The 18,884-nt window shown below is 43.5% G+C and overlaps 1 protein-coding gene across 2 annotated transcripts in view; it reads right to left on the bottom strand.

Annotated features, from left to right (window-relative positions):
• Positions 1–10,390: 10,390 nt before the first annotated feature.
• Positions 10,391–18,884, bottom strand: part of fbxo41 (F-box protein 41) — a 59,667-nt gene continuing 51,173 nt past the window's right edge. For both annotated transcript variants that reach the window (XM_064335141.1, XM_064335140.1), the window contains exon 13: positions 10,391–18,826. In XM_064335141.1, coding sequence (XP_064191211.1) covers positions 18,764–18,826 — 63 coding nt within the window. In that variant the 3' untranslated portion in view covers positions 10,391–18,763. The remainder of the gene's footprint in view (positions 18,827–18,884) is intronic.

Raw genomic sequence — 18,884 nt, forward strand, 5'->3', positions numbered from 1 at the left:
GCGGGGAGAGTCTGAGCCGTTTACGCCACTGAAAAAAAAAAAACGGACTGACGTGAAGAAGGGCTGCACAGGCCCTCTGGTAGAGGTTACACATCGCTGGGAATTTTAGCCACGTCTGCAGAAACACCTCGCCGTGGGGGTCGTCTATCAGGACGTTAGACGCCTGAGCCAAACCGGGTCTGTTATCCCCAGGAGGATGAGATCCGTACACTGCGTTTCCACTGGCCGGCCTGCATGAACCACAGCACATATCCAGCTTTGCTTTTTTTATTGCACTGAGCTATACATATACAGGGGTTTGCCATTGTTCTGCCATTTCCATGTAAGAAAGTATGGATTGCAAATTGCTATTAGGATGGAGTTTGGCGCTGGCTTTCATTTGAAATTATGAGCGTGGCTCTGCCACATCATGTTGTACGCAATAAGAACAGGTCTGAAGAGGGGGGGGATGTGAATATCAACTGGAACTGTGTATATAGCACGTTTCTCTGTGGCCATTTTGAAGAGATCCCCTGTGAGGTTGAACGTAATTACGAGTTTTACGGTTGAAGCGTACCAGCACACATTGCCCGTTTAGCGATGTTAGCAGCTCTATAAAAGGCACCTCTCACTGTTGTGAGAATGAAAGTTCAGCATTTGGCCCGTATGCTTTTGCTAACCGCTCCTGCCAGGGGTCTTTCGCCACACGTGAACATGCTGTTTTTGTGAACATGTAGTGAAGTCCATTTCCAGGTGCTTATGTTTTCTCACAAATACTGTGTTAAGGAAAGCTGCTTGACACTTTCCAGCCAAACAACCCTATGTGCTCTCTAAGGGTAGTGCAGCTTACTGGCCAGCGTTGAGTGAGAGTACCTGTTCTCGGTCAAGTTCTGGAGAAGCCTAAAGTTATCGTGTCACCTGTATGTGAAGTCGAAGGTAAAGCACACCAGTGTGGCTTGTGTATGTGCCAATTCAGACCGATAACATGGGTGACTTTTTTCCACCTGGTTTGTGGCCTCAGCTAAAAATACACTTTTGAAGGTTGCCTTTCTTTGAAAGTTAAACAGGGCAAGGTCCTTTGGAATCACCTGGATCCAAAGGTCCCACGGTCAACCCAGGTGAATATTGTGCGAAAGAGCTTGCTTGTGTCCATCCCTGCAGAACAGGTCTTCATCTCAACGCAAGCACAGCCACTTCTAACATTCTGGTCCTTAAGAGCCACGGATTTGTTTGTTACAATGAGTTCACTTCTATCTTTGAGAATGTATGGAGTTTCTTATACTTTTTGTTATTATTTTTATTTTATTTTGTAGAGGCAGAAGTGGAATGGTTTTGTTAATGTGAAACTGTGACATTTTGACGGCTCCGGCCTCTGATGTCACAGTAGACTGTATGGATGTATTTTCTCAGTATTATTACCTGGGGGTGCACTTGATACTAGAGACAGGAAAATCCCTGCTGTAGCCGTTATGCTCTGTCTGTACCTGTACCCTTCCACAAACCATACCACCCACTGACCTGCTCTCCTGTATCTCCCTGATGGCAACGACTTGTTAAAAATCTACACAGAACCTTAATGCTTTTTTGTAGTCATAGAATCCTGTGGGCAGCCCACTATTTGTTCCGTCCCGAGAAGTCTCTGTTGCCAAATTGAACGTTCTTTCTGAGCCACACAACTTAAGTACATCCCATAGTAATTCCTGCGTTCAGCTGTCACCCACCACCCTTTGCAATTCCCATATGTGCAGTACACATTTGTGCGCTAGCCTAGCCAAACCTCTCTCTGCTCACTCACCGTTCTTTTATCAGTAGCTCCCTGCACTTGCTCACAGTGATGTACTGAGTCAGGCCGGAGCATTGTGGCCCCGGTCAGTATCGACAGGTTAGCCTGGCGCTCCGTAAATCCGCAGATGCCCTTATTTTCTGTAGTTCAATAACGACGATGATGATGCTACTGAGGAAGGGCACTCTGTGTGGTCCTGCGTACAGGTTTCAGGCCACATGAGGTTTTCCCAAAAATTGGCGAGTTTAGCAGCAGCTGCGTTTGTTCACTAACAGCAGCCCTAGTGAATGCTCTTTTAATGATTGAAATGGTATCTATACCTAGGAAGAGAATGACATTTAGTATTTATTTATTTTGAAAAATAATATTAATAATAATAAAAAAAATGTATAAAAAAAAAAAAATTGTTAGACATATTCTGGCAATGTCATCCCTTCCCTCCCCCGAAGCTGTCAATTAGTCGACAGTTCACACAAATGGTTTCCTACCAACAACCCCCACCCCCGAAACGCCCTCTTCGTGGGCTGACCCAGCAGGGCGCACAGCTGCCACAGGGTGAAACCACGGTTGCAGACGGGGGAGCTACCGGTCCCTCCGTGCCGGCTGGTGGCCCATTAGTGCTGGGTCACAGCTCCTGTGTTACTCCCGACCAGGAGACAACGCTGTGACATAAGAGTCCGTTTGGGTTATGTAATTCTGCACCGGACCATCAGTGGCTGAGGGCTCTATTGTTTAAGCATCAAGGTTCTGGGCCCAGCTGTGCAGACCTTAGACACAGTCCGCTTTGTTTACCACACATTCAGTCAGCATGTTTTCACTGTCAGTCATTGGTCAGCCCTTAAACACTAGCCCTTATACACACACACACACACACACTATCCTGAGCAGAGAGCTCTCTCCCTCCCCATCAACCCTGTGCTAACACTGATAATATATGTCGAGCTCACAGACATGTTTGTAAACTAAGAATTCTGCAGCAGAATATTTTTGGAGACTTGCTGTACAGTATTTGTAAGCTCTATTTTTGTATATTTAATTGCTATTTTGAGAAATGAGATGCATTCTTTTTTTTGTTTTTGCTAATTTCTTGTTTCATTCATTTTAAGTAAATTGTTGCATGTGATTGACTTGAAATGTAAATAAAAATACCAAGTTTTGGAAGAGAGTCTGAGTTTCCTTCTTTGCATGGGTGGAGAGTGCATGTATCGGTCATATATGAAATACTGTAATAAAAATGTTGCTTTCCTGTGCATTGATTTGTGTGTGTGTGTGTGTGTGTGTGTGTGTTGAGGGGATCTGAGAACAAAGCTTTTTAAAGTACATATTGTAAGGGTTGGGGGACGGAGACCAAGCGCAACCGAACAGGGATCTTAAAGCATCTCACTAAAAGCTGAGCATGCCACAAAATCTCTTCCAGGAACGAGGAAGGGTAAAGAAACAAACAGAAACGACTACTCCACGGGAATATCCCAACTAAATAAGGGAACCTCAAAAGGAGGACTCCAAACCAAGGGGGAGGAATAGATAGGTTCTCAAACTCAGAACGAAAATAAAATAATAGCCCAACGGAGCAAGCTGATGCAGACCCAACCTCTGGGCACTGCACTCAAAAAAAAAAAAACCTCCGTAGCTCAGAGAGAGAGAGGACTAACTCGCAGAACTGATCTCCTCTAACTCTCTACCCTGTGACAATCCTGACTAAAGGAGTCATGGACATGCTAAACCAGATACCTCCCTTATGTAAGTTTCACGCAAGAGATTATTAACGCCTATGGGCATAATTCTTGGACGTGAATTTTATATAAGGTACAAAGCGCTGAAAAGCACTGTTTGGTTACCAGTACCGGCTCTTGTGTGTAGATGACACAAAAGCACCGTCTTTCTGAGAGCCCACACCTTAAGTAACGTTAGACAGGTGCTGCAGCTAATGCAATCAACACGCCTGCCGAGCTCTGAACCAATCAGCGCGGAGGGGGTCTGTAGGCAGAGTGAATTCTGCATGCGTACGGACAATTAACCCAAACGACGTGACAAACTCTAATTAGAGAAGCAGGGGTGGAAAGGAATAGAGCAGAATGCTCAAGCACCCAAAACCATGACACATATATTGGCCTTTTTTAATGACCATGTAAGTTTGACATGTGACCTGTCTCAAAGCTTGAGCTGACTCATTTGACAGTGACCTGAAGTGAAATAATTTACTGCCTCTCAGTCATCCAGCACTTGCCAGCACAGACCAGCCTTGAACTTGGCAACCTGCTTGAATGACCTCTGAATAGCTCAAAAATAGCCAATCGGAGTCCTTAGAATCTGTTGTGTTGCCATCCTTATTGGGTGGATATACTTATCGGCAGGAGCCAGCCAGATAGTGCTGTAAGATCATTTTTTATTCATACCACCAGTTAAGTAGTAATTTCAATGTTACTCAGCCATTCAGAGTAGAAGTGCATGCTTTGGCCCCAACTGTATTTGGTGGTGTAAAATTTCTCAATCTTCACAGTTCTTCAGCAATAATAATTAAGGTGAAACTTGTAAAAACTGCACTATTTATTTCAGTCATGATTACACACATATTCAATCAATAATGACGAATGCAGTACTTATCACATTTACAACATAATGCACGCACTAATGGAGGCTACCGCCCTATTTACAAATATATAAATATTGAAGGACGCAGAAAGTTTAAAAGGAACAGCCAGAGATGACGGTCACTTGAGTAGTTTTTAGCTTCTAGCTGGCATTTAGCTTTGGCCTCGTCTCCCCACAGATCACATGACATGTTTATGCCATTGAAGGACAACTGCGGCTCCACAGTAGAGCACAGGAAGCACTAGCGCTTCAAAATGGTTTGTTTGGCAAACATTTTAATGCCGCGTTAACTAATGGACCAAAACAATTCCTTGTAATTTTCAGCTACAATGCTTTTCAAACAGCATTCTGTTAGTAACAGCAATTGGCATTGGTTTCCTACATTTTAACCAATGTGTCTATATCTTTGATCAACAGATTTAAGCAATTTTTGCCTTTTTGTCCATTGTAACTGAATTAATTATTTTGCTCCTAGGCTCCGAGTAGGCTAATAAATAAAAAAGCACTTTAACCCTGGGGAGCTTGTGGTTCATAATGAGAGTATGTTACAAAGAACCGCATCTTGTCTGCTTGTATTCAGTTTGTCAGAGTTGCATTTGGGGTTCATCTGGCCACAGCACCGACTTGGCACACGCCACATCTGACTCATATCGTTTTATAGACCAGGAGAGTGTCAAGGAATTTGAGACGAAGCTGGAACAGCGGTGCGATATCGAGCCTCTCCCAGTCGCAGCACTGCCATAGGCGCGTAGCGGTGGGGGAGCGGCGGTTCTCTGCCGTAAAAACTCCCCGGCGATGCTGACCGGCGGAAAGTTACAGCACGCCGTCAGGGTGTTGACGAGCGGGAGATGAGATCTTGTCCTCCGTGCGACTGTGTGAGACTCGCACCAAGGAACATCGCGTACAACGGTGAAATCACAAACTAAGGCTCTGCAAATGAGCCCTTGGAGGATGCTGATGGTGAACTGAGAGACCTGTTAGCTGTATGCTAAAAGCAATTTATATTTCCGGGTTATGTAATACCAGGTACTGCACTGGACAGGACCCATTTGTGCAAGGCTGTGTAAGACTTGTATGGTTCCTCTGTCTTTGTTCTTCTCTGACAGCAATACTAATGCTGACCATGTCCTTCTAACCGACTGAAAATCAGAAAAATTTTAAACGTGTCATTTTTTAATGATAATGGCTCAACTATAGTGCCTAATGATGGGAGAATGATACATGCATCTCAGAAAGGTTGAAGCTTGTCCATTAACAACATTAATGTCTTGAACCAATCACAAGAGTTTTCACTGCAGAAAAACATGATTGGTTCTAAGCAGTGAGTCGCTCACGAAACGTGACAACCACACACCCTTTGAAGCGTTGAGATGTGACTCGCACCATTTGCTACATTGCCCCGGGAGAGCAGTCTGGCCTGCCAGCTCCCTCAACGTGAACTGCACAGTCAGGCATTGTTCGCTGAGTTGTTTACGTAATGTTCATTTCCAATGTAATGACCAGATCCGTTTATGTACAAACGCACAGCAGGACTGCTTGTTTTTATGGGCAGATTAAATCTGCCGTGGGATGTTTTTTGTATTTCACAAAGCCCCGGTGTGGCTGTTAGGGAAGGAACAGGAGGTGGTGGGTTATTCTCCGAAACAAAACACGCACATGCACACACACACACACACACACGCACTAGAATCACAGTCCACAGGCATGTGCAATTCAATATCGTTTGTGGAAAGATAACATCATTTCCGGTTTAAATAAGAATGTTCTCTGCTAGACCTGTCTAAAAGGTTTTTCATTTTTCAGTTTTGTCTTTACTCTGCTGTTCAGTTTAAAGGGACTGTCTGATCTAGGGAGTGTCCACCCTTCTTCCAGAAGCAAGCCAGTAACGCCATACTCCAACTGAATTTCCAATGCTGAATTTCAGTTCCTATTAGGTGGTATGGTCAGACAAGACCAGAATTGATCTTTCCGACCATGCACACAGGCAGTGGATTGGGCATCAGAAGAAGGGACTTTATGTTTTGGAAAAGATCATGTTGAAATATGTTGGTGGATATATATTATGGGGCTGTTTTGCATTTACTGGTCCTGGGGATCTTGTCAAGGTCAATGGAATCACTCTCCAGCAAATGCCAAGACATAATGACCAAAAACCAAGGATTCCTGCTTGCATCATGAAGCTCAGTCTTTGCCACAAATAGATTTTTCAGCAAAACATTGATCTCAAGCATCCCCCAAAATCAACTAAGAAATTGTTGACTGACCACAAAATAACTGTTTTGTAAAGGCCACCTCAGTCTCTTGAACAAAAATTAGATGTTTTAATTGAAGGGGACAGTCCATGAGCTCAGACCAATTTATCCTGAAATATTATTTTTGGAGGAATGGTTGATATATTCCCAAAAATATAGAACACTATGGAAGACAGCTCCAGGAGTGTTAATCTTGCACAAGGAGAATGTGCAAAGCACTGTGTGTGGGATTGGGGGTGGGGGGACATTTTTCCTAAACGAGTCTTGAGTTGTTGGACATTTGATATTGTTTTCCTTTCTTCGATAGCCCCATGTTGCCATGTTTTCTTGTGACTGTGACTGTGACATCAGCCTAGTAACCCTGGACTGTACATCGCTGGCACTGACAGATAGAAACCCATCAGACACCACACCAGCCTGGGCTGTCACCCTTCAGAGCCATGAATGCAATGGGAAGTCTCCTGTCACCTTGCCTACTTACCCGTTTCTGGAGCCCTCTACACTTACCTCATAGAGTCGGAGGCTCCCTTTGTCCTGGCTGAATCCCCAGCCTGGCTCTTTCAGCCCGAGCCAGCTATTCATCTCAGACCCCACTCCCCACTTTAGCCTAAGTGTTGCTGTACAAAATGGCTGCAGTGCCTAAGCCAAGTGGGTCCTGAGGTGAGCTTATGTTTACCCCCTTCACTGCACTTTTGATATTGGGTAAATATTATACTAACGCAATGGGTTCTTCTTCTTCTTCTTCTTCTTCTTCTTCTTCTTCTTCTTCTTCTTCTTCTTCTTCTTCTTCTTCTTCTTCTTCTTCTTCTTCTTCTTCTTCTTCTTCTTCTTCTTCTTCTTCCCCAGCTGTTAACTGTACACAGTCTTTTATAAAGCACCCATGATCTGCAAGCACATCAGATGTCAGATGTTTCTTGCCATTCACCATGCCGTGGAAGACACTGGGAGCGACCGGCCTCCGCTCCAGCCAGGCCTCGGCTATGAGAAACAGCTGATGCCCTGTTAACAGTAATGAATTGTGCCTGGTTCCTGCAGCTCCTAGTCACCCTGCTAATGCCATTAAATCCATCACCATCACAGATCGCATTGTTTCCAGCATCCGGTGGTACGCCACATAAGCGAAGCCGGGCGAAGCACTTCATTCCCTCTGTGTTTACAGTGCTGTACTCCTGCCCTCACTCTCCATAAGTCAATCATGTCTCCCGTACCCACGCCCAGGTGTTCACACAAATGGTTCCACTACAGCACAGTCCAGATGCTTAGAGCAAGTTCTTATCCAGTGTTTACTTCTGCAGTATACTTTTTACATGCTCTATTCATTTCTACTACTGAACACTATGTTTCTACTGCTGCTGATAATAATAATAATAATAATAATACCTGGGATTTGAACCTACAACCTCGCTTACAAACAAACCCAGGTTTCCTCACGATAATACTTCTCTCCTTTACCGCTGATCCCTGGGTGACAGGGTCTGTGATTGGTTACTCAACTGCACAGGAAGGTCGACAGGTGAGTGTGTCAGTATGCCGGAGTGGAGAGAGCTCAGGAATGCGGTTGAGTGGGGGGAGGGGTGGGGTCGGGTGGGAGCACATGCCTGGGGACCAAACCTTGATGTCCAAAAACAGTGCCTTCTTAGAAATCACGTGTGCCGCCATGACATAAATAGAAACACCCTGACCCCACCGAAGCACCATTCCTGGCAATAACCTGGGTGTTCCAGTCCCCTTGCCAAGCGTCTCATTTTATATTTAGATTCAGATGAGAATTGAATATGAGCTGGGCAGATGAAGAGAGTTATAATAAATGATTTATTTCACATCAGTGGAAGAATAGCACATGTCTAAGTATGTTGGTCACATGTAAAATGCCTTGGTGTTGTGCAACATCAGCCGTGTCTACTGTGTAGGCACGCGTACACGAAACTCTGGTTACTGGAAGGAATTGAACCTCTGTCTATCTGTATTGTTTGTATTGCCACTTGAGTCTTTTATTGCCCTCCCCGAAACACAACAAAAGCTTCACCATGGAGACTTTTTACTGGTCAATACTGCTGATGGTTTTGCCCCTGAAGTAACACTGCAAAGTCAATACTGGAAAAGCCCTGCTTGTGAACTGCTCCAGAAAGTCAACATTCACGCTTTTTTGTAGCTATGGAGCTGAACTGGCACTGTTTATTTTTTACCGGTTTTAAGCACATTTCAGTCACTCCCTGCTGGGTCACTTTGATGAATTCAGTTGCTTCGCCCCTTGGATTATCCGTTCTCTGGGAATATATACGACTCTGCGCTCGGTCCCAACATGTAGGCCTACTGTCTGGCAGTGACATAGTATAGGTGTGACAGTCTGTCAATGTTGTGGCAAGATAGTCAACCACATCACTGCTCAAAATAAATAACTTCAAACTTTCTTCATATCAGCCAGATCCAAATAGAAAGGCTGCAGGTGTTTGCCAAGCATGTGTGGCCAAAGGCTGTTAGAAGTTACCAGGGGATTTCCATAGATAATTGCCTCTGCCACGCGTATATTATTTCAGCTTCATAAATCTAGCTGACACATATTTTTATGTATTAATGTTTTAGCAGATGTAAAATTTCACTTAAAGGTGACATAATAGGTTGATGTAACAATTATGTTCTGACTGTGAAGGCAGTATGTTTGTGTGACATGTCAGGGGGCATTCATAACCTTTTATGAAATACTTATTTTTTAATAAATATGAAACAAACAGTCAACTGATAATGAAAACTCTTGCCTGGACAGTGGCAACCACTACACCGTCTATGAGCTACCAAGGGTTTTTTTTTTTCAAGCACGGGTTTCATTAGGTAGCACTGCCACCTTGTGGCATAAAGTCATATACGCTTACACGTTTCATTGCTGGTGCACTTTTTTGGTCCCAAAATTGTAACGTGTAAGTCGGAATATATGCTTCTTTCGTCATGAGTGTTTTGAATAAGTGTACATATACGAATAAGTATTTTCTTGTAGAGCACCTCTGCTATATTGTTGTGATCAGTTAATATGGTCCATGCTGTTGTAAATTGAACTGTGTATTTCTGATACATTTTGGTCTTTTTCCTCTATTATGGCTACTCACAGTAAATGCACTACAGGGTAGTTTACAGTAATAACATAGTGCTTAAAACACATATCACACCACCAACACCACAAACATGCAATGTTAGTTAAATCCTTATTTTATTGTTCCATCTATGTGTAAAAAACAATGCTGCAGCAGGCTTTCCGATTGGTGCGTTATCTGTGCTCTGTGGCAATGGGAGAAACAGCTTTCCCCCAGTGGACAGCTTGTCAGGTTTCTACAGGAAGCTTTGAGCTGTTTTATCTCCGAGGTTCTTGCGGGACTGGAGTCACGCTTCGATGGCTGCTACCTTAAGCATCATTCCTCGAGCTGCCCGCCACACCTCACAGATGGCTCCCTGTGGCACTCAGGTATTGGCCCGTTCGTTGTCATGGCAACGAGGCGAACCCATTCTTCAGCTTCGACACCGGCGCCACAAATGCAGCGGCGAGCGATTCCTGCCTGCTCCCAGGATGCAGTGGGATAGAACTGACTGATGTCATTTCAGAGAATTTCTATGAGACTGATTGATGTCATTTCACAGAATTTCAGTGGAACCGACCGAAGTCATTTTACAGTAATACAGAAACTGGATTACCAGACCTCGGCAGTTGTCATTCTGATTTTGGTAAAGCCCTACATTCCCTGTTAAAAAAAGAGGAAGAATGATGCCGCCAAAAAAAAAAAAGACATTCAACTGGTCAGCTTGTTTCACAATCTTTATTTAACATGTACCCACAAAGAGTCAGTGATACACTTCTGTCAATACCATTTTTGCTTGCATTCCGCATGGCGTATCACACAAGAAAAAGCAGAGGCATCTGAAGTGCTTCTACAGGGGCTGCGTCACCTTGTCATAGACCTCATCTCAATCCGAGGAGAGAAATAACATGAAAGGAGTGGCTGAACTCCTCTTCTCACTGTTGTCCAGTATCCAAGTAACATACTGACTACGTACAGTGAGTGAGTAATTCATATAAAGGTAGAAAATCATGTGGAAATTGTGGATTTAAAGTGTTCAACGTCTGTCGTTTCTCGCCCTGCTAAATTCAATCACCCGCATCTTCCGCAAAGGAGGTTTACGGGTGGTTTATTAAGGGATCGATCTACTGAGACCCACAACAGTAAGAATAAGCTCCAAGCCACTCCGCAGCCCACTGCCTTGGTCCCAGAGCTCTCTTATATTTGACCTCCTGGCAGCTGAAAAATTGTTGTGGTAACAACACGAAACACAGCAGAACTTCACCTTTAAAATGTGCTCGCACACACCAGTCATGGCAAGGACAGCAGGCACAATTTTTGCTGCAGTGAGTACCACTAATATTGGTTTTCATGCAGTGTATTTACTCATTTATTTAGTATATTCCCTTACAGCAACTCAATTGTAGCCTATATGGCGTACTGTCCATGTGTGGAGTTCAGGGCCAGGTTGCCATACCAGCCAGGTGGTTCTAACAGTGCAGTACTTGTGGCACAAGGCGGAGCTGAACTACTATTTGTGCCACTTTGTGCCAATCTTGGCAACCGGTCTACTTGTTCAATGCCTGTCCAACCTGTCTGGCGAGAGACAAAAACCGGCACAGATTGGTAGACCAGAGCAAGCATCTCACTGCACCCTTATTTTTTTCCCTTCTCATTCTTACTTTTGAAACTCACATTATTGTCTCTAAAATAATCGACTGTGTCCTCCCTGTCAACAGCACCCATAAGAATACCACCAAAGATGCATGCTGCCTTTTCTGTTGTGATTTTTTGCCTTGAAAAGAAGCAAGACCTTATATTCACACACCAAAACATCTTCTTCACACTTGACACTACGTTACTGGTCCTTCTTTTTTTAACCGCCAAACTTATAGAGATCTGGGAGATTCACTTGCAAAAATAAAAGACAAAAAACATAAGTTCATTATGCTCATTAAAATACATGCTATTTAACAGTTAACTGATTGTTCAAAAAATGTTTTGGTTGAAGCAAACTATTATTTCTCTTTGCGGTACAAATTATCAACACATCCTCCCAGCTTTGTGTGAGAGATCTGTAAAACTGAACAATAAAATGTCCCACTTCACACAATTTTCCATAAAAGTGATGCATTGATATCTGTGGCCCCACATGCATACAGTACGTAAAGCAGTTCCACACACCACTGTAGTTGAAAGGAACGACGGTAATCAGTTATGATAATGCACAAGGGGCCGCCGTTCTTCATGAAAAATTATATCCATGGAAGTGTATTCAATGCAACAACATTCGCGTATTTCGAGTAATGCTATATCGCTATGCACACAACGGCAGATTCAAAACATTTAACTGGCAACAATATACCCGACCCCTAACGGCGATCAGTTGAGTTATCTATATATAGGCACATGAACTACTGTAGAAACTAGACTGCAGCCCACACCTTTGGACTGTCACAGATTGCAGTCAGTACAGCTAAATTTACACCTTGAGGAAAACAAGCACATATTGCACTGCATGAACTACATTAGAAAATGCACTGAATTTAAGAACCTTTAAAGCAGAAAGGTGTCTTTGCACACAACATTCCATTGCCTTTGGAACAGACACATCGCACCCCTCCAAAAACGAACGCTTCCCTTTGTCCCTCACAAAGCATCTCATTGCTCAAGTCCTACGAGAACAAAAACAGCTCTTAAAAATCTGCCGACACTTCCTGACAATCACAACATTTCACGGTTTTTCATACACAACCTGAAATGTTCTGGTCAGCTCAATACATTGCTTTGTGAGGGAAGCTCCTAATCTACATCCCAAAAGTAAAATTTGTTGGTTTTTACACATCAGGATGATGCAAATACAAACAAGATTGAAATCCCTTCAAATATCCTAATCATTCAAAGTTCCTCTTTTGTAAATGCTGAAAAAACAATGTTTCCAACAGTGAACTGTAGTGTTCTTCGTTTTGTTTGTGAGTGTGTATTTGCTAAAGTGCCACAATGATTTGCTTCCGCACCAAGGCTTTCTTGAAAGCAATGACATCATGGCAACTGTACTTCACATATCAATACTAAAGGTCAAGGATGCCTTACGCAGGATACACAATAATGACTTGTGCTTGCAGGAGACCTTGAAACATATGGAAGCATCCGGACAAAGCGCTCAGTGTTTTTGAGTAACACTGGAAGATCACTGGTAATCTTATTATAAATGGAGTTTCAAAAAAACATCAACAAAATAATTGTGTTGGGTAAATAATTCTAGAGATTGGGAGTAGCCAAAGTTCTGGATAATGTACAGGAAGTACAATCATTTATACAGATAAGAACAGAGAAGAATGTTTCTGCAACAAACATGCAACAATGGGCCATTCTAACTGATGAACCTGTGAACCAATCACATTTCATCTTACTGTAACAAGGCATCACGTAACTGTGAACCAATACCAATTTCTGAAACTGAGAATCAGGCTGAAGCTTCACTGGGGAAAAAAAATCCAATTTCCTCAGATTAATCCTAAATCAGACTATTATCCTGACAGACTTTAACGAGAAGGATAAGGAGGATTCTAGCACACAAGGATAATAAACCATTCAAATGTATTTGGTACATTGGAATAATGGAAGTCCAAGTATAGCAACTAAGGTTAGGCCAACACATAATATTCAGATACAACCAATACATTAAGTGCAAACATTCATTACATAGCCATTAAGTTTCTTGGTTGCATGGTTCTTGTCTGTGAACCAACTACCCCCTATTTCACTATGCTTACTTCCTCCTGTTATATAGAGAACGGTCTCTACACTTGAAATGGAATATCAATAGACCCATCATTTTCAGTAAAGGTATTAAAAAAAAAAAAAAAAGAAAACACAAAGAACACAGGTTAGATCCGTAACATCATTACTAATGTTTGTTCAGTAAGGTCATGTTGGTGTTCAGCTTCTAATGCACTTGAATGTGGTTGAGCCAGGATAAACATAGGTGTGATATCAGGTACTGACTCTGAGTTGCCCCAGGTGAAAAACGCAAAACGGGGAAGAAAGAATGTAAATATGATGATCGCAAAGATATAGTGTTTATATAGCTGAGGCTTTCAGTGCAATGGCAGCAATGATATACGCATCCAAATCAAGGCCACAGCATCTAAACAAATGTAAACTATTCTCCAACCGCTGCCCCAGGCCAGAAAGTTAATAAAACTGGGTACAGTCACTTCTCTGACAACCACACACCCCTGAAGGCATGTCAAGATGTCCTACACTGGACAGGAAACAAAATTTGGTCCAATGAAACTGAAAAAAGAAAAGTGCTTCACAAAGAATTCTCTGGCTGGTGAAGAATGCTACAGAAAAGGGCTTTCATCATGTGACGTGGGCTTGGCACAATGAACGAAAACCATGGAAACGCAGGCACTGCATCACCCAGACTGAAAAAAAATCTTGATTTCCTTGTCATCTACTGCCACTGACAACCAGATCTCTACAAGCGCCCTAGCAAACAGACTCTAAAGTGCTTCATATATAACAAATACTGAGAAATACCTTACTTCTAAAGAAAGAACATCTAAGAGCATTGTAGTACTGCACAAAACATATTCCTCTTTTTTTTTTCCACTAGTGCAACAGTTGACTAAAAAATAAAGTTAAATGCAGAACACTGCAGCAAGCAATTCAGTCCTGAACACCAATTTTTCTATCGACTACAGTACAGCTAAAAAGGCAACATGATGATTAATGTTTAAACGGACATGCCAACAGTATAGACATCTCTTTTTATAGAAATAAATATTTCAAATAATCTTTATCTTCTCTCATTAAATAATATCCATCTGTATAGGACTTTGTTTCACATTTAATATAAAGTATCTATAATACACAAGTCTTGACCTTTGGAGTAACATACAAATACGATATAACATCTATGGACTGGGGTCCTTTTCAGAATTTTTTTTTCTTTTTTCAAATGTAATTTCGTCTCCTTCACCACCGAAACGCAGTAACACCAAACAGTGCCCTTCTTTAGAAATAAGCATTATGTACAGCTTTTACGGTCTTCACGAGACAGATTGTCAAAAACCCGGAAATCAAAGCGTGACCCCATTGAATAATTACACTGTTCTAGTCCGCTGTGACGGCTGCCACATGGCGCAGCAGAGCTTCGCGACCGCATCTTTGTCTCCTCCGCTCAGAGACCGCGCGCAGTACGGCTGCATAGCGATGGTGACTACACTCGGCGCGACCGACGCCGCCCGTCTGGCGCGCGGTTTGAGCCGGAGCAGCCTGAGACCGTCTCCTCTTTGCGGAAAATTCCAAAAAAAGCCCGCCAGTTTCATCTCGTCGTCTTCCTGAAAAACGCGTCGGCTTCGCGTCGCTTTGAACCGCTATGCTGATGAGAGCTGGAGCTGCAGAAGTACAGCAAGGTTGATGCTGGCATGATTTCGTTTTTTTTTTTTTTTTTTTTTCCCTGACAGAGGCGCCCAGGGCCTCAGCCGCAAAGGGGGCTTCTGAGCTGCACAATCCTGCAGGCTCTACAAACCCGCTGTTAACCATCAACTCCATAGGACCTGGACAAAGGGGGGGAGCTGAGGGGGTTCAAGACAGGACGATGACCCTGTGGATCTGGATATAACTGCCTATCTGGGGCAAAGGCCTATAGATCCCCCTGGACTAAGTAGCCCTGTAGAAAAGGCCAATTTTTTCCTCAAAGAGCTGCCTCTGTGTTGGTTCTAAGTGGACTTTAGACCAGATTCACATGCTGTACGTCTCTCCTCCCCTCAGCTCCCCCTACCTCAGTATGGTTAGCTCATGTCTTGGCTGAGAGCATATAGTCAACTAAAAAAAATATGGTTACATCAGTCCTCACAATGCATCTCACACATCAAATTTGCATGTAGGTAACAAAGCACCATGGTAAGGAAAGATATTTTTCACAAAGCACACTGTATGTTACAATCTATACAGCGTATGAATGCTCACTCTTTAAGATCAGATCATTAACCAGACTGTGAATGAGACTATTGATCCATACTATTGATCCATGCTGAAACTGTATCTCTATCCAAGATGATAACGATTTGGTGATTTTGCGCCAGGAAGTGCAGTATTGCTTCCGCCTGTCAGAGGTCACAGGCTGGCCTCCGTCCAGCTCAGCACTCAGGGTAACGTTCAACACACGTCCCAGGTCCGGGTGGAATCAGAGCTCGACAAGTTCCTCTTGAAGAGAGCACCGGCGTTGGACTGATAACAGATACAGTACTGAGTGCTGACACAGTGGTGGAAACAATGTCTTATTGCATCGCTTGTTTCTGCAGTAGCGGGGCAGGGGGAGGGAGGGAGGGGGTGAGTATGGAGGTTTCGGGTGATGGGGCGAGGGCAAGCTGAGTCACAGCTCATCGTGTGTATTGACGCCATCAACCCATTCCCCAACCCTTTATCGTAAACAATGATGCGTGAGCCCCCCTCCCCCACCTCTTAAATTAGACAGGTAATCCAATGTGCTTTAAAATGGGGCTTGTTACATATCCACATTCATAGATTGACGCGATTCATGTGATGTCACGAATCACATTCGTGCGACGTCAGAACCGACGCAGGTTCTTTGACCGAAAGGGCGGTGAAGTGGGAGAAAACGGGCGGAAGGTGGTGATAATTGTTTCCATCACTGCACAGTATGCAGACAGACAGACAGAGACAGCACACACTGGACAGCAAAGGCATTCAATCTGGTTTTTGTCTTCTTGTGGCATTATAAACGTTTCTATGATATTCGTACTTTCCGAATGCTTCCACTGAGTTTGAACGTTGCATTTAGCCCTCTAACGCGCCTCAGGAACGTACGCAGCGCACGCAATCGAGCTAGCAGGCTTCCGCCTGAGCGTGAGGCCGAAAAAGGGTGTTCAACTTTGCCTCCTCATCACTGACACAAATCATGAGAATCACAACTGATTACATTTATGACAGCGAGGCAGCTGCTATTTAGTCACCAGAGAAGGTGTTGAAACATCCACCAGAAGACCAAATCAGATCAAACCGCCTTCGGCACCGTTCACAGAAGGCTTTAGGCAATGTGAGTTATGACTTATCCCCTAATCAGCGGAGACAAGAGGTCAGGAGCAGGTCGATCTATTGAGTCATACAGGGATTGCAAATTACGGATTATTAAACCATGTCCAGCACAGAATTTGAACTGTACGCATACACACTGAATTATACAAATGTGTTATCCGAGGCTGACCATAAAATGCACCATTTGGATCATCTATATACATGTAAATATATTAGAAATCCCTTTGCATTGGTACATCTTATAGGATCGTGTGGACTTTTCAGGGAAACTTTACATCTGTAAAGTTCTGGTTTCAGACAGCATGTTCACCACAACACTGAAACAGATTTGAGAGTTGCACCTGATTTGCAGGTAATGTAATGGCACATACGCAATCAAAAGGAGTAAAATTACAAATGAATGGCACATTATCAAGGTAAGGCATAAATAACAATCCACTTACAACCCCTTTTTGTGAGCAACAGATCTTGAGATGCAAACTTATGGAGTGCAGGTCCCAGGACACAGACAGTAGTAATCAATGGGGGATGCAGAATGAAAGACAGAGAGGATGGGATGTGCGTTGGAGAGCAGCTGATGATCCTGTTGAGCTGCTGGATCCGACAAGGGCACTGGGTTGCCCAATAGAGCTTGCTATTGGCTCTAAGACCCTGTCACATGATGTGGTCCTTTGAACTACTGTGTATTTGCAAACAAGCAAAGAGGAGTTCCACAGTCCTTCTTCAAGAAAAAAGAATTTGGAAAATACTCTTAAGTGATGATTGACACTTTCAACGTTATACGCTTGCAGCTGGTGTTTCCTTTGCAGTGACATGAGTGTGTGTGTGTGTGTGTGTGAGTATGCATGAGTCAGATGCACATAATACTCGATAGTGAACAGGCTGAATGGTCTAACCAAGGTCACGTGCTAACATGGAGGATCATCTTTAGCCAAATTAACTGCATGACATTCCCCTGGCCTGAAAATAGTGTGAAATTAAAACGCTAAATCAGAAAGCTCATAGGCATTGCTGTGATATTTTCCTGTCCGGACTTGCAACGTAATAACATTATGCACTTCATGTTATTGTCAAGAAAGGTGGTTATTTACAAAGCAGCAACACCCATTGTGTGCTCTTCAAACCACCTAACTTTAATAGTATTGGAAAAGTAATGTACTGACTTCTTCTTCAACCAAGGCCTTTAACTTAAACTTCTCAAGCTGTGCAAAACACACATACTCACACACATATACACACATACAGGGCCATGCTAATGCCAGACACACACAGTGCATTGATACGGAGAGCCACAGAAAGGCCGTCATTTTTGTAGTCCGGAGCTCTTTTTGTAGTCACAGGAAGTGATCATTCGCATGGGTTCAGAGGAGTTGGGCATTTCCTGTAGGGTACGTTTAGAACAGTTCTTCCAACTCCTCACATCTTCAACGTGTGCGTTTCCAAAAATGTGCTCTGTGGTTTCACGTCCTTAAAAAGCTATTTAAACACAGTCTGCAAAGCCAACCATGTAGAAAAGTGGCTTCACTTTGACTTCTTCCCCCCGAAATCTGACCAGCTCTGTGCTATGGAGAAAGAGGTCTGTGTTCTGTCCAAGTGAGTCTACTAAGAAGCGACCAGCGACTGCGTGCGGGGTCATAAACTGCTGAAGCCCTCTTTGTAGAGAACTTCTGCCTATTGTCCAGAGAGCACAGCCTCACAGTTAAACTGTGGCAATGCCGTGACACTGAAGCAGCCTCTTTTTCAGTTGCGCCTGCTTTTTGTTCAGTAAATGTGATGAAAATGGTCCTGTTTTTGGAGCACCTCAGTGAGGCTGACTCAACGCTGGCACCCCACATCTTCACCAGCTCCTGCTTCACTTCTCTCGGTTTGTGGTGGTTAGTTGTCGATTCGACTGCTTCCTGGAAAAGGGTCGAGGACTTAGTCAGTTAGTTTTGGAGGTCTTGTACCTCCTCTTCGGCACCCTTTGGGTTTTTTGTTTTTTTGGGTGGAAGGGGGGGTGGCGGGGGGATGTGGGGATCTGGGTCGGGAGTGGGGAGCGGAGGTTAGCAAACCCCATCCGCCTTAACATGCAGGATCTTGGAAAAACCGGGTCTTTTCTTCAGGGCCTGATCAAGAAAAAATAACACAAACATTTGAGCTTTCTAGGCTTACAATAATAAAGAG

Source organism: Anguilla rostrata, chromosome 5, assembly GCF_018555375.3.
Source record: "Anguilla rostrata isolate EN2019 chromosome 5, ASM1855537v3, whole genome shotgun sequence".
In the NCBI taxonomy this organism is placed as follows: Eukaryota; Metazoa; Chordata; class Actinopteri; order Anguilliformes; family Anguillidae; genus Anguilla; species Anguilla rostrata.